At 43.7% G+C, this 16,559-nt stretch overlaps 1 protein-coding gene across 1 annotated transcript in view; it reads left to right on the forward strand.

Moving 5' to 3' along the window:
• Positions 1-16,207, forward strand: part of LOC144805440 (uncharacterized) — a 947,065-nt gene extending 930,858 nt beyond the window's left edge. The window contains 1 exon segment of the mRNA XM_078671992.1: positions 13,552-16,207. Within this exon segment, the coding sequence (XP_078528118.1) occupies positions 13,552-14,548 (997 nt within the window). The 3' untranslated portion in view covers positions 14,549-16,207.
• Positions 16,208-16,559: the final 352 nt, after the last annotated feature.

Raw genomic sequence — 16,559 nt, forward strand, 5'->3', positions numbered from 1 at the left:
TGTCTCATTTCTCGGGATAGTCTCGTAAGAAATAGCTCCTCTAATCATGTCTACTATACCCTTAACTAGAGCACTATTCTTCGGATTATCTTTTACAGAACGTAAGGGGTGGACTTCACGAGCATAGATGAACATCGTTCTGTATGCCCACACAGAACCATTATGACTGAATGGCAGGACTAGATAAGGAATACCTTTATCTGTTGTATGAGGCATAAGACCACACACCCAGCAGTTAGTCTTGTTTACTACTAATTGGTGTTGGTGCAGAAGCTGAACGAAGGAGTTATTAGCAAACTCTAATCTTCTAACAGACTCGTGTTCAGGCAGAGGGTGAAAAGAATGTGAGGAGATAGTAGAAGAAGGCATGGGCTGTACAGTGGGTAAAAACGTCACTCGAAAAGAGAACAAAACATATCCTATTAAAAACTTCATTACGCTAAACAGTATCAAAAGGCATAATATCAAAAAACGTTTTCTAATCATTATAGTACACATTTTAGTTCTGAGATTCATTTCTTTGGCAGGTCTCTCCATCTGGCAAAACTCCATCCTCTAACCTTGCTGTTCGCGGAGGTCGGGTGTTCCGTGCTAAGGAATGCGCCTGTCAGTTCAAGGGAAACGCCCAAGAACCAACCAGAACCGTCGACCTTGTGTCTTCGGCTTGCACTCCAAAGACTTGGCGCCGCGACCCTACAGCTGAACCCGGATGGTGGTTCGAAAAACAAAAATCTAAATAGTTCCTCGGATGAGAGAGCTGCACTTTTAAAAATAGCAAGGAAAAGAAATTTTGCTTTATTTGTCCATAGGTCTCGACCTCAGATTATAACGGCTTTTCAATGGTAATATCTCATCACGAAATAAAAGGTCAGGCTCAGTAGTGTCCAATCGAACTGAAGATGGCACAGCTTCTTGCAGAAGATCGTCGCTTTCTCGTTCAGAATTTGTCACTTTTACACGTGCATCACTGAAAGGCAGAAAACAAGGCACAGTCTCAGTCTCTGAATCTGCAATACCCTCCTGGACCCACTGGTCATACGGCAGAGGCAAAGGGACCCTCTTACAATGTACGCCGTGGATCCAGTTCTTTTTTCCTTGTACTCGTATCGCCGATCTTGTTGATAGCAGGACTAAATAGGGGCCGGGCCAACGGGGCTGATCATTCTTTGTCCGCTGGAAGTTCTTAACCAAGACCCACAAGCCAGGATCGATGATGTGACCTGGATCCGTAGAAGCCTGAGGCAGAGTATCGTGAACCTGTTGGTGTAAAACACGCAATTTAGCCGTCAAATCATACAAGTAATCGAGCAGTACAGGGTGTTCAATCTCGCTGTATTTTGTCGGCCTCTGCACTCCCCATATGTTTGCCGGGCGACCGAACACAATTTCATAGGGACTAAGTCCCACTCGTGAATGCACAGTCATTCTTGTCGATAAAAGTGCTAATGGTAAAGCATCGGGCCATTTAAGACCAGAGCTCGCTTGTATCTTGGCCAGTTTCAGTTTTAGCGTGCCATTATAGCACTCTACTAGTCCAGCTGATTGGGGGTGATTTGCAGCGTGAAATTTCTGCCGGATTCCTAATCCTTCATATACTTTCTTCATCACTTGACCCACAAATTCACTCCCATTATCACTCCAGACCATTCTCGGCAAACCGAACGTAGGGAAGAAGTCTTTGACAAGGGCTTTGGCTGTGGACAAGGCAGTGTTATCTTTCAGGGGATATGCTTCTACCCATCGTGAAAAGGCACAAACAACCACAAGTACGTATTTCAGGTTGTTGCATCTCTCCATGTGGATGAAATCTAGCTGCAAAACCTCGAACGGGTACGTTGGAGGAGCAAAATGACCAGCTGGAGTTGGAGTTCCCTTACCAGGATTGTATCTCAAACACACCATACAATTCTTGACCACATTTTCTGCACACTTAGGAATTCCAGCGTTTTGCCATACTGGAGCCAACAACTTACAAATCCCTTTCACCCTGATATGAGCTATTCCATGTGCCATCGTAACCACTGCAAGCACGTACGCATCGGGTAACAACCATCGCTGATGCTCTGACAACTCAATCCAACAACCATTCGCATCCAATTTACCCGTACTTTCTCTCCACACACTCAACTCTTTCTCTGTAGCTTCAGCTTGAATTGACTTCACACTTTCTATCGTATCCTCACACATTCCTCTACCCGGAACCCATCTCGCCGGACCCGCAACATACATTCGACTCATCACATCCCTTGCCACTTCTTTCGCAACTTCGTCTGCAAACGCATTACCACGACCAACATCATCGGTAACCTTCTTGTGTGCACTGCATTTCACAATCGCAACTTGCAACGGCAAGGTAAGTGACTCCAGGAGCTCATTCACCAATTGACCATGCTGTATCTTCGTACCATGTGATGTAAGGAATCCACATTCCTTCCACAAACGCCCAAAACTATGGGCCACATCAAACGCATACTGGCTGTCAGTATATATGGTCACTTTCTTTCCTTTCGACAACACACACGCTCTCGTAAGTGCAATCAACTCTGCTGCTTGGGCTGAATTATGTGGGATACGTGCAGCTTCACCAATCGTATGCAAAGTCGTAACAGCATATGCCGCAGTCGTATCACCATTCGGAAGCTTGAAACAGAACCATCCACCCATAAGGTACCATCACACTTCACAAGAGGAGTGTCCCTAAGATCTATTCTCCCTTTCGTTTCTTCCTCTGTCCTGAGAAAGCAATCATGCTGTTCAACATCATCTGTCTCTACTGTAATCGGCAATAACGTGGCTGGATTCAACGTATTGCATCTCCTTATGTGCACATGACTCGCTAGGAGTGTCAACTCGTAACCTGAAAATCAAGCACTAGTTAAGTGCTGTGTCTTGGTCCTGTTTAGCAAAGTATCCACTGCATGTGGAACCATCACAATCAACGTATTATTCATCACCAAACCAGCAGACTGTCGAATAGAAACAGCTGCTGCCACTGTGGCTCTCAAACAACTCAGCAACGCCCTAGCTACTGGATCCAAAGTCGACGAGAAATACGCACATGGACGCTGCTTGTCCCCAAAAGACTGTGTCAACACTGACAACGCACATCCTTCTCTCTCGTGGACATACAGTGTAAAGGGCTTACTGTAGTCGGGGGTACCCAACACCGGAGCCGAACACAACGCATCACGCAATTCAGAAAAACTTTTCTGACAATCTTCGGACCATGGGAGGGGATTCGGTGTGTCTTTACAGGTCAACGCCACCAACGGTTTAGACAACAAAGAAACATTTGCTATCCATTGTCTGCAATATGACGTAATACTCAGGAAAGCACGCACTTCTCTCTGTGTAATTGGCACACTCATTTTCGCAATCGCTTGAATTCTCTCTGGGGTCAATCTTCTTCCCTCCTTCGATAAGAGATGACCTAAGAAGGTCACTTCTTGTCGACAATACTGTAACTTCGAAAGAGACACTTTGTGATGGAAATCAGACAAATGACGTAGCAATGACAAAGTAGCTTTCTTACAGATTTCCTCTGTATCTGCGGCAACTAACAAGTCATCGACGTACTGAAGAAGAGTAGCGCCATCAGGTAAAACAATCGTATCAAGTTGTGTTTTCAGAGCTTTACTATAGATTGACGGACTCTCACAATAGCCTTGAGGAGCGCGTTTGAACTGGAAGCTTCGGCCTCCTAAACCTAAGCCAAAAATATCCCTAATCTCCTCGGCAATCGGTATGCTGAAGAAGGCATTCTTCAAGTCAATCACCGAGAACCAAGTCGCTGAGGCTGGAATCATAGTCAATAAAGCAGTGATATCAGGAACAACTGGAAACTGTGGCACAACTATCTTATTCACCTCTCTAAGATCAATCACAAACCTGTAAACAGGTGGCTGAAAAGAGTCAGTACGTTTCAAAACAGGCAGAACAGGACTATTGCAAACGTTACCTCTTGTTTCTTCAATTACATCTTTCTCAATCAAATCATAAATGATCGCTAGTAATGCTCTTTCACCATCGCTAGAGATCCTATATTGGGGAATGCGTGGCATTTTAACGTTCGCTTTTAACGTCACAACATATGGCGGTATCTCCAGGAGACCTACATCGTTAGGACCAGTTGCCCAAAGAACATCAGGAACAGAGGAAAATGCAGTTGGAAGTTTATCCTTCGACAAATACATCGGAGAGACCACTTTCTTACCCAGTGTAAGTTGTAGGGAGAACAATACAACGTCGTATACAATCTTTTCCACAGATCCAATCCCAACAAGTTCTCACCACAACCTGTCGTCAGAATAAGGGGTGCTTCGAATTCACGAGGTCCAACAGAAAGGGACAAAGGAGTAGAAATCGGGTTTCTAACTGGGGCGCCAGAAAAACCTACTGAAACGTTCGTTAAGCCAGACAAAGGTGCGCCAGGGAGTTTAGAGTGCATAATAGAACTCTTCGGAGCACCAGTATCCACAGAAAAGGCTCTGACACACCTGATGTAATCACTTCAACATAAGGTCCACTCTGATCTACTGGAACTGAAACAACTCCCTCTCTTTGTCCATGGCTGTCCTAGCAATCATCACCGTCTACATTCTCACCTTCGACATAGTAGTCGTCAGCAAAGTACTGAGTCGTCCTACCAGATGCACCATTCTGCTGATCAAAACTATTCATCGAGTTTTGTAGTGGAAAGGAACGCGCGTTCTGGGGAATCACACCACGTCCTCTACCTCTAGGAGCTTGTTGAACACCTCAACCTCTTGCACCAGAAACACCATTCATACGCTGTAACAAAATGGGGCAACTATACTTGAAATGACCCTCTTCCTTACAATATGAACAGTGATTGGGGCCTACCAGAAAACGCTGTTGAGGAGACTCTAACCTTTGCGAGTTTCCCTGAAACTGCTGAGGCTGCTGATAATCACGCTGATTATCACGGGGCGGATACGCTTGCTGTAAAAGCACCTCCGTCTTCAACTCTTTAGTCTTCTTGTCTGCTCTATCGTTCTCGTCCTTATCTCTATTTTCATAATACTGCGCAGTAGCCAGTATTTGTGCTGATGAAGAAACAGCCCAAGAACTCTCAGAATCCTTCAATTTCTTACATAATTCGGGAAGCAAATTATGCACAAACTTGTCAACAAACAGCCTTTGGCCACCTTCTGTGCTCATATCTTGACCACTGTGGTCGATAAACGTCTCTTCAAACCTGGTGAAGAAATCAGACACGGTTTCCTCTTTCTTCTGCTTACATGCAGACAATTTATCCCAATTCACATGCATCGCAGGCATTATAGTCTTCATGTAAGTAACGATCTTACCAGGGAGGTCTGCTACCAAAGGCTCAGGTTTAGCACCACCAACTTGTCTATCATTTGCAGCACTAATATTGGCCCATGAGTCACCTAACTCTTGCGCATGATCTGTATGACGAATCAATCCCCATAAAGGCTGTGGTACAACATTCCCGAACAACATGTCTATATCGCCTAAATTCATAATGCATGAATCTGCAGTCTGTGATAATTCCTTATAGTACCCTGCAGGATTTTTACGGGGATCAGGTAAAGTCTGTTTAAGAGCCAGAACTTCAGCTCGCTTCCATGGAACATGTACCCAAACACGCTGAAAATGTGGCGGAACAGCTGGATTAGCGTTCGGGTCCCCTTCTCTCCAAACTGGGGGAACTTCTCTCATTGGATATTGTCGCACCTTTCTCCTAACAGAAGAATCAGGTTCAAACAGTGACTGAGAAGGATTCTCATTCCTAAACGACAACAACGTCGCAACTGCTTTCTCAACATCGGAACCCACTATCGTACCTTTCACAAACTCCGACTGTACACGGATCAACTCAGGCGGAGCGTGTTCCAACTCACCATTTTCCCATTCTTCACGGAGAAGAGTACACATCTTGTCGAAAACATATCTCTGCTTCGGTGCTTCCCATTGACGGAAGACATCCGTAACAGATTCCACATCATATCCTAAAGGGCGTGTAACCCATTTACGCACCATACAATCAAACATTTCTCTCTCTCTCGGCATTTGGCTACGTGACTGTTTACGCTCCGAACTAGGGGTCATACCAGATGACCCAAAGAGAGGAAATATAAGGCTAGCAACAGTATCAGTCATTCTCTGTCGAACAGAAGGAGAAATCGACAAAAGAGCAGGAGGAAAAACAGGATGAGGCAAGACAGACGCAGAAGCAGTATCAGAAGGAGAATCAGGAAGGGTAGACGATACAGGAGGCAAAGTCGTAGGAAGTATAGACGAAGCATGTAGCAAAGTCGGCGGAGGCTGCGTCATAAGAGTAGGAGCCAGCTGAAGAGGAGCTGTTGGCTGTGGAATAGCTGGAAGCTGTACAACTGGAGGTTGAACAACTAAAGGTTGCGGAGGTGCTGTAGCACTCTGCGCACAAGGGGGTGGCGAACTCAACAAATGCGACATTAAAGGGTCTTTCTCAAGTTCCTTCGCTGCCTCTTGCTGAAGAAGCGGCAAAGCTGGATAGCATTTATCGATCACCATTTTACGTTGCCTATGCACTGCTCACTCATCTGTTCTTCTTCATTATCTTTAAACTGCATGGCAGCTTGCATTATCGAGATACCCCTTTCTCTCTTATTTGTCTTCGCTAATTTAATTTCCTTCAGTTTGGCTTCCTTTCGCCATAGGCGGAAAGAGTCAAACATTGCCGGCCGGGCTTTTTTCTTAAAGAGTTTAACCTCTAAATTATCTAGAACTTCGGTGTCAAAACTACCATATTGGGGCCTCTTTAGGCCACCATCTTTCCTTGTGTACCTAACCCATACTTCATTATACGTGATAGGACCTACGCCATGCTTTACGTAAACCTCATAGGTTGGACTTCCAATTGGAGGAACCGGACACGAATCCTCTAATCGGGAGTCCCTATTTCGACCACAACAAAACAAATTTCCAAGTATGCTCAGACCAGGCATCTTCGCTCACTAGTCTAGCTTCAAACTTCAAAGGATTATCGAAATACGATAGTCTCGTGAATACACAAATCCTTCGGCTTTGGTACTTGCAAGTTCCAAATCAAAGATCCCAAGGGGATACCCAAAACTAAGAACCAAAACTAAGGACTGGGAGACGCTCCACTCATACTTAACTGAGGTATCAATGACGTCACCAGAAGACCCGTCTATCGTCTCGCTCTACAAATCGTCTAAGGCTCCAAGACAGGGCGACAGTCAGGGCAGCAGTCCTTCGCAGCCGTCGGAAAGCGGGGAACCTCGCAGCAAAGACTTTCGGACCACGACGACATACAGGGGTCGATGAAGTGGCTGGCCTTCCTCCAGAATTTTCACACGAAGCTCCTCACGATCTTCAGGCTTTGGACCGGTACCGTTGAAGTCGCCCCACGTGGGCGCCAAATGGAGAACTGGGTTTTTATGGACCCAGCGGTGCCAGGGGAAAACACCTGAAATCTCCGGATTCTCCTGTCTCAGAGTTACAGAAACGCGGCAACTTCTTGGTGACGTCAAAGTACAAATTTATTGGCTGCAACCAGTAACAGAGATCCACGAAGTACAGTGGCTGTATATTCGTAGGAGACTGCTCAAATTTACAAAGTCAGTCAACCCTTTTTATACGAAATATTACGCTTCAGGCAAACATTCCTTCTTTACAGTAAACCAATCCCATGTGTACAATAAAAGCATTGCATGACAAGCCCACATTTTATTGTCCAGCCCACCATCAAGTATTGCATAACAAACCCACGTTTCATCGTCCAGCCCACCATCAATTACTCGGCAAGACCTAACGTTCTTCATCAGATAAATCGGCTGGACCCCTAATAAAAACGGGCACCTCCTCATCGTAAAACAGGTCATAAAGAACGGAGCAGAGACAGGTGTGTGTAAGATTAGACATAGTTGTGTGCAATAAAGGGTTTATGGTAGGCTGTGCCTTGATCCTAATCTCGATCGGCCACTGGGAAAGGAACTGGCTGAACAGGTTTGGCTTCAGGCAGTGGAGTCAGCTTGGCCAGGTCACACAGAAGTCAGCTAAAAGGTGTACGTGTCCCAAAGACTCGTTCGGCCTTAGTCATCGGCCTATGTGAGGGCAACCACAAAATGGCTGCCGTACACAAAATGGAACCCAAGGGTTCAGAACCGAATCTCTGGTTTCACGGTGATCTCGTCACTAAAACACGACGAAAATACTCGTATATAGTATACTTGTCATTCTCGGTCTGCTGATACCAAAATCGTCATGATTCGACGATGTTTATGACACGGGTCCAGAATTCACGGAACCACAGACCCTCCTTTTGCCCTTACATAGGCAATAACCTACACTCACGCTAATCTGAGTCCAGGTCTATATTCATAAAGTCATTGAGATGTTGCTGTAGCATCATCCTATTACTTAGCTTGTCCCCCGATACAGGTTTCCTTACACACGATGTAGCACAGAGGCCACATATAGCAGGAGCACACTGTACACAAAGACAGAACAGGAAAAGGATGGCTAAGATCATCCCAATGACCATCAGAATCTTCCATCCCCAGGCGGATAACAGTTCCCAAAACCATCCCATCAACGACCAATCTCATTTATCCACATGTATAGATTCGGAGATCTCGTCATTCTCGGTCTGCTGATACCAAAATCGTCATGATTCGACGATGTTTATGACACGGATCCAGAATTCACGGAACCACAACACCTACTAGCTCTTCCTTCTATGTTTGTGTTCTGAGCCCCTCCTTCTCCCCTCGGACCCACCAAGGATGTTTACTCTGTGTGTAAAGGCGCTTTCGTGTACTGGATTCATGTGAGGTGCAGAGCCCATTTTGGGTGTCTCCCTTGTAACTACGTAGCCTCTAAAGTTGTGCACTGTTCCATAACGTTAGTGACAATCTGCATTCTCTCCTCTCACTGCATGCCCTGCCACTGCTTTTTAGAGTCACTCCTCGAATTGAAATTCTTTGTAAAGCAGATGAACCTTGTAGGGAAGATTATAATCTTTTGGACACCACTTTGTACGTAATATCTGTGTTATTGCATTGCTTTCATCCGATTCACATAGTGCCTGGTCTGTGTTATTGCAATGTTTCATCAGACTCACCTAGTGCCTGGCCCTTGTTATTGTATTGTTTGCATCAATCCTAGTGCCTGGCCTGTGTTGTTTCCTTGTTTGCATCAGATTCTACTAGTGCCTGCCCTGTGTTAATGCATTGTTTGCATCAGATTCTTGTAGTGCCTGGCATGTGTTATTCCATTGTTTGTGTCAGGTTCTCGTTATGCCTGGGCTGTGTCATTGCATTGTTTGCATCCTATTCTCATATACCAGGCCTGTGTTATTGCATTTTGAGCGTCAGATTCTCCTAGTGCCTGGCCTGTGTTATTGCATTGTTTGCATCAATCCTAGTGCCTGGCCTTTGTTATTGCATTGTTTGCATCAGATTCCCCTAGTACTTGGCTTGTGTTATTGCATTCTTTGTATCAATCCTATTACTTGGCCTGTGTTATTGCATTGCTTGCATCAGATTCACATAGTGCCTGGTCTGTGTTATTGCATTGTTTCGTCCGACTCACCTAGAGCCTGGACCTTGTTATTGTATTGTTTGCATCAATCCTAGTGCCTGGCCTGTGTTATTGCATTGTTTGCATAAGATTCCTCTTGTGCTTGGCCTGTGTTAGTGCATTGTTTACGTCAATCCCAGTACCTGGCCCATGTTATGACATTGTCTGCATCAGACTCTCCTAGTGCCTATCCTGTGTTATTGCATTCTTTGCATCAACCCTAGTGCCTGACCTGTGTTATTTCATTGTTTGCATCAGATTCTCCTAGTGCCTGGCCTGTGTTATTGCATTGTTTGCATCAGATTCTCCTAGTGCCTGGCCTGTGTTATTGCATTGTTTGCATCAGATTCTCCTAGTGCCTGGCCTGTGTTATTGTATTGTTTGCATCAGATTCTCCTAGTGCCTGGCTTGTGTTATTGCATTGTTTGTGTCAGATTCTCCTAGTGCCTGACCTGTGTTATTGCATTGTTTGCACAAGATTTCTCTAGTGCCCGGCCTGTGTTATGGCATTTTTTGCATCAGATTCTCCTAGTGCGTGGCCTGTTATTGCATTGTTTGCGTCAGATTCTCCAAATGCCTGGCCTTTGTTATTACATTGTTTGCATCACATTCTCCTAATGCCTGGACTGTGTTATTGCATTGTTAGCATCATATTCTCCTCGTGCCTGGCCTGTGTTATTGTATTGTTTGCATCAGATTCTCCTAGTGCCTGGCCTGTGTTATTGTATTGTTTGCATCAAGCCTAGTGCCTGGCCGGTGTTATTGCATTGTTTGCATCAGAAACTCTAGTGCCTGGCCTTTGTTATTGCATTGTTTGCATGAGATTCTCCTAGTGCCTCAACTATAATATTGCATTGTTTGCATCAGATTCTCCTCGTGCCTGGCCTGTTTTTTTGTACTGTTTGCATCAGATTCTCCTAGTGCCTGGCCTGTGCTATTGCATTCTTCACATAACATTCCTCTAGTGTCTGGCCTGTGTTATTGCATTGTTTGCATCAATCCTAGTGCCTGGCCGGTGTTATTGCATTGTTTGCATCAGATACTCCTAGTGCCTGGACTGTGTTATTGCATTGTTTGCATCAGATTATTCTAGTGCCTGGCCTGTGCTATTGCATTGTTTGCATAACGTTCCTCTAGTGTCTGGTCCGTGTTATTGCATTGTTTGCATCAATCCTAGTGCCTGGCCGGTGTTTTGTTTGCATAAAATTCTTCTAGTGCCTGGCATGTGTTATTCCATTGTTTGTGTCAGATTCTCTTTGTGCCTGGGCTGTGTCATTGCATTGTCTGCATCAGATTGTCCTAGTGCCTTACCTGTGTTATTGCATTGTTTGCATCAATCCTAGTGCCTGGCCTGTGTTCCTGCATTGTTTGCATCAACCCTAGTGCCTGTCCTGTGTTATTGCATTGTTTACATATGATTCCTCTAGCGCCTGGTCAGTGTTATTGCATTGTTTGCATCAGATTCGCTTGGTGCCTGGCCTGTGTTAGTGTATTGTTTCGTCATATTCTTCAAGTGCCTGGTCTGTGTTATTGCATTTTAAGCGTCAGATTCTCCTAGTGCCTGGCCTGTGTTAGTGCATTCTTTGAATCAGATTCTCCTAGTGCCTGGCCTGTGTTATTGCATTGTTTGAATCAGATTCTCCTAGTGCCTGATCTGTGTTATTGCATTTTGAGCATCAGATTCTCCTAGTGCCTGGCCTGTGTTATTGCATTGTTTGCATCAGATTCTCCTCGTGCCTGGCTTGTGTTATTTCAGGGAGATGGGCAGATGTTATGGCAATAGGAAACCCCCCTCAACTCACAATAATATTCCAATCTTCTAGGTTAGAAGAAATCAGAAGTGCTTGAACCAAGGGAGCAGTTGAAAGTGTCAAAGGTGACTTATGAACAGCGAGGTAAAGACAGGAGTTGGTATTTGAGATAATCTTAAGTGAATTGGAAAGGAACGAGAAGAAGTGTGTGAATGGAGTTGTTTTTGTTGTATACTTCATAAAGAGTTACTGGAAATTTCGCAGCCCAACCTGATCCATCTCTTTTTCTAAAATCTATTGCTGTTTAAATGAAATCTTGACCATATGCGTCTATCTTAAGCTATACCGCTAAACACTTGGGTGCTCCGTGAGCGCCCTTACTTTGCTAAGTTACTCTGTAAACACTAGTAAGTCACCTCCTTTTCAGACATTAATAAGATGTTACCCTATCAACAGATTTTTTTGTTAAATATCTGTGTATGATGAAATATTCCTTGCTAAGTTTCAAAGGCAGTAAAGAAAAAGGGGAGATTTACTAAGATTTTGCACTGTGTTTGTGTCACAAAAGTGGCACAAAACAGTGCAAATTTTTTTTCCCTAATTTTCTTTCCAGCAAATAATGTAAAAGTAATATGAAGCATTGCATAGCACTGCTTCGCATTACCTTGCACCATAGTGGCCTGCCAAGGGTGGTTCATGGGCGTTCCCGTGCAACCACCCATGGTTTCTCACGCTAAACCCAATTTACCAAATACAGTAGATTGGGTTTAGCGTGAGAAAACTGCACCCTTTTAAAGTAGGCGCAAGGAAGGAGAAATGCTTTGATTTATCCTTCCTTTTCTGACTTTGCATGTGTGCTGCACTGTGCAACACGCATACAAAGTGGGAAAAGGTTTCCCTCATGTCTAGGCATAGTATTGTGTACAGGAAGGGTGTCTTTCCTGTACAAACCCTATGCTGGGCTCACACACACACACCCTAGCGCTCTGGTGCTAAGGTGTGTGAATGGTGCAGGGCTGCTGTAATCAGTGCCGGCGCAAGGCAAAGGGAAGGAGAGAGCCATATATTTGAAAATATGGTGCTCTCCTGCTCCCTCCCTGTCGCGGAATGCAGCCTCCAGCGGGGGCTGCGCTGCATTGCGTGGAGATTTGGTAAATCTCCCCCAAAATGTATTTTACAACCATTTAAACACTGTCAATTCTCATTCAATTATGTTTCAATTTAGTGATTTTAAATATCTTTACATCCAACAGAAAACAAACCTTGAATGTATGAATTGACCATCAATAATGAAGCGAATGCTGTAAATCTTCAATAATAGCAGAAATAATGAGCTACAGTATTCAGGAAAACACCAGCGCAGTTGGCGACAGAGGAACCTGCACACAAACTGACAGATCCCGGATGAAGCATCAAGGGCAGTTCAGTGATTGTAAGAGTCTGAGCTGTGCACCTCCACGCCACAAGACGAAGAAATGACCGTAGGAAAATTAAGGCAACAACAATAACAAACCTCTTCCTGTATAAACAGGTGTCCAACACCAGCTTTGATCATGGGATCGGTATGGTGAGATTACCGCAGTGCTCTGTTTTCTAATATGATGACAAGCCATCATTCCGTGCTCTAGGTGAATTGTAAACTGTTTCTGGCCAAACAACAGTAACCAGAGAAGAGCACAACAGAGTGGAGCCAGACAACTGACGGGTAAAGGAAAGTGGAGTTCTTGTATCTACAATACAACAGACTGTCCCGATTTGCACCGGCCAGAAGGAAGATACATCTTTACCCGCAAGCGTGCATAGCCATAATCCAATCTAAAGGCACAATCGGCTCTACAGAGACACCTTCTACATATAAGGACTGTGGCAAATATTTGGTGGCTATTGCATTTTATTGTTAAAACAGAAATCAAACGTGCAAAATACTGCACACATATAAAGTGTGTGAGAAAAACACAAGTGCTTTATCAGCCATGTCGGCCCATCAGGAAATGCAGTCATGGGATGTAGACAAATATATACCCGACCCACAGACACTAACCAAGAAAAAAGAATCATACACATGCAGCAAGAGCTTTAGTTTATCATCACTATGCAAGCTTCATCAGCAAACCTACACAGGAGAAAACCCATTCAAGTGCAGTGAATGTGCAAAGAGCTTTGGTCAGTTATCAATCCTACAGAAACATCAGTGTACACACACAAGGGGAAAGCCATATCATTGCAGTGAATGTGGGAAGTGCTTTAGTCATTTATCAAACCTTCAAAGACATCAGCGAATACACCCAGGGGAAAAGCCATTCAAGTGCAGTGAATGTGTCAAGAGCTTTAGTAGGTTATCAGAACTACAAAGACACCAGCGAACACACACGGGGGAAAAGCCATTCATGTGCAGTGAATGTGTCAAGAGCTTTAGTAGGTTATCAGAACTACAAAGACACCAACGAACACACACAGGGGAAAAGCCATTCAAGTGCAGTGAATGTGTAAAGAGCTTTAGTCGGTTATCAAGCCTTCAAAGACATAATCAAACACACACAGGGGAAAAGCCATTCAAGTGCAGTGAATGTGGGAAGAGCTTTAGTCATTTATCAAACCTTCAAAGCCATCAGCGAACACACACAGGGGAAAAACCATTCAAGTGCAGTGAATGTGCAAAGTGCTTTAGTCTGTTATCACACCTTCAAGGACATCAGCGAACACACACAGGGGAAAAACCATTCAAGTGCAGTGAATGTGCAAAGTGCTTTAGTCTGTTATCACACCTTCAAAGACATCAGCGAACACACACAGGGGAAAAACCATTCAAGTGCAGTGAATGTGCAAAGAGCTTTAGTCGGTTATCATACATTCAAAGTCATCAGCGAACACACACGGGGGAAAAACCATTCAAGTGCAATGACTGTGGGAAGAGCTTTAGTCAGTTATCAAACCTTCAAAGACATCAGCGAACTCACACAGGGGAGAAACCATTCAAGTGCAGTGAATGTGCAAAGAGCTTTAGTCGGTTATCACAAATTCAAAGTCATCAGCGAACACACACCGGGGAAAAACCATTTAAGTGCAATGACTGTGGGAAGAGCTTTAGTCAGTTATCAACCCTACGAAAACATCAACAAACACACACAGGGGGAAAGCCACTCAAGCGCAATGAATGTGGGAAGAGCTTTAGTCGACGATCAGAGCTACAAAGTCATCAGCGAACACACAGGGGGAAAACATAGAAGGGCACTGAAAGTGAAAAGGGCTTTTGTCAATATTCGATCCCACACAGCCCTCAGTGAATACACTCCTTCATTTAACTCACATGGAAATAATCCTAGAGATGCAGAGATTCCGGAAAGATTTTAAGAACATCAAAAATAATATTGACCCGTCTAAGGACATAGACAAGAGCAGAACAGTGCAGTTATTGTGAGAGGAATGAATTACGGAAAAAGATCAAATTCAAATTATGTATGACATTAAAATACCAATGATAGAAGACCTGAATAGCAGTAAAGAAGAAAAACAGATAACGGTATTTGCAGAATTATAAAAGTGTTTGTTTCCAGAGATTGTTCACTTCCGTACACAAAGCAAAGCAACATGATGTATCAGGATACACAATGGGAGACGAGCACATTGTGGACTAAAAGAAAAGAAACATTCTTGATTTTTATTTGGTGAAGAAGAGATACAAAGAAAAACATTCAATTGCATCTGATCACACTACCTGTAAAAGCAACACTGAACAATACTGGGACTAACAACGGTACTTTCAGCTAACTTGTCAGATTAAAACCTGTAAACCCAACGCGTCCAGAGTGGACATGTTGTCAGGGCTCTGGAGATGGAAGCTTCATTGGTAAAATGTATGTATTACTATTAACAAATGCCACTACAGTATATGTAATGAACTAAAGTGAAGCACAGGTGTTCAAGAAATAACCTATTTTTAGATATAAAAGAGCATATACCTTGTTTTTAAGTAACGCTTGCTGCACCTTTTACACACTGTTATCGGTTGATAGATCAGCTTGTGCATCGGGCCTTAAAACTAAGTGTGACCCGTGGCTCCTCCCCGACTTGGCTATCCCTATTCATTTTGTGCCTTGCCAAACTCTACTTTTTACCAGAATTGAGCCACTGTAAGCAGCAGACTCTGTTTGAAGAATGTGTGAAATAGCGAAAACCCACAGCATAAGCATATATGTGCCAGGACAATCAGTTGCACTCACAGCAACTTGTCTTCCACACTTGATTGTCCCTTGTCCTCAAATGTTCTGAAGGATTTGTTGTATGAATGCCAGAAGTGGCAGTGACATTCATGAAGCTAAAGCTAACAGGAGTGTGTGGGAGATAGAGAGGGGGAGAGATAAAGAGAGCGAGAGAGACAAAGAAAGGGGGAGAAAAAGAAAGAGAAATGGAAGGAGAGGGAACAGCCGGTGATTTGTATTCACCTAAAAATAGAAGAAGCAGCCGAATACATGTCAGTGTGTGACATCACCAGAGAAACAGGCTGAATGCCTGTGAATTTATATATTTAATTTTAATACCTATAGACCCATGTCATGCCAATAAACAGGGCACAAGTAAGAAAAATAGTGAAGGAGCCCATTATCATATGCAAATCCAAATGACGTCACAAGTAGTGATGTCACAAGAAGTGATGTTAGGCCCATATAATAATTTTCACGTGAAAGGTCGACGGCCTGTTTTAAAAACAAAAAACAAGAAACATAAAATGTAAAAATATGTTTTTGGTTTCCGTTATTATACATCATGTGTTTTTCCCACTATCAGTTTTTAATTAAACTCGGAAATGACTGAAAGTGTAAATATTTTTAAACAGATATGTGGAACTTGGAAATTACATTTTTAAACAGTTTTCAACGAATAAATAAAATGTGCTCTTAATTTGCGTTTGTTTCCTGACGTTGTTCTTTATCCAGCCCCTAAGCCCCAAAGTGTTTCACATTTATAGTGTATTAAGCAAAAGAAGGGCCAATTTTGTCTAGTTCTCTGTTCCTCTTGTGCGCAACTCACACAAACAAACACTCAGATGCCTGTGTCTGCAGTGCTGGGGCACAAGGTATCAATTACCAGTCGCAGGCTAAGGAGCTAGGTGGAACTGAGTCTCGTTTCCAGATAATAGGGGGGGGACCCCATCAAACTGTGTCGACCCTCGACTTATGCCTTGCTGATGAAGTAAATTTGAAAGATTTAAGATGAATTGAAATGAGAGAAAGAGAA

Source organism: Lissotriton helveticus, assembly GCF_964261635.1.
Source record: "Lissotriton helveticus chromosome 1_1 unlocalized genomic scaffold, aLisHel1.1 SUPER_1_unloc_10, whole genome shotgun sequence".
Lineage (NCBI taxonomy): Eukaryota > Metazoa > Chordata > Amphibia > Caudata > Salamandridae > Lissotriton > Lissotriton helveticus.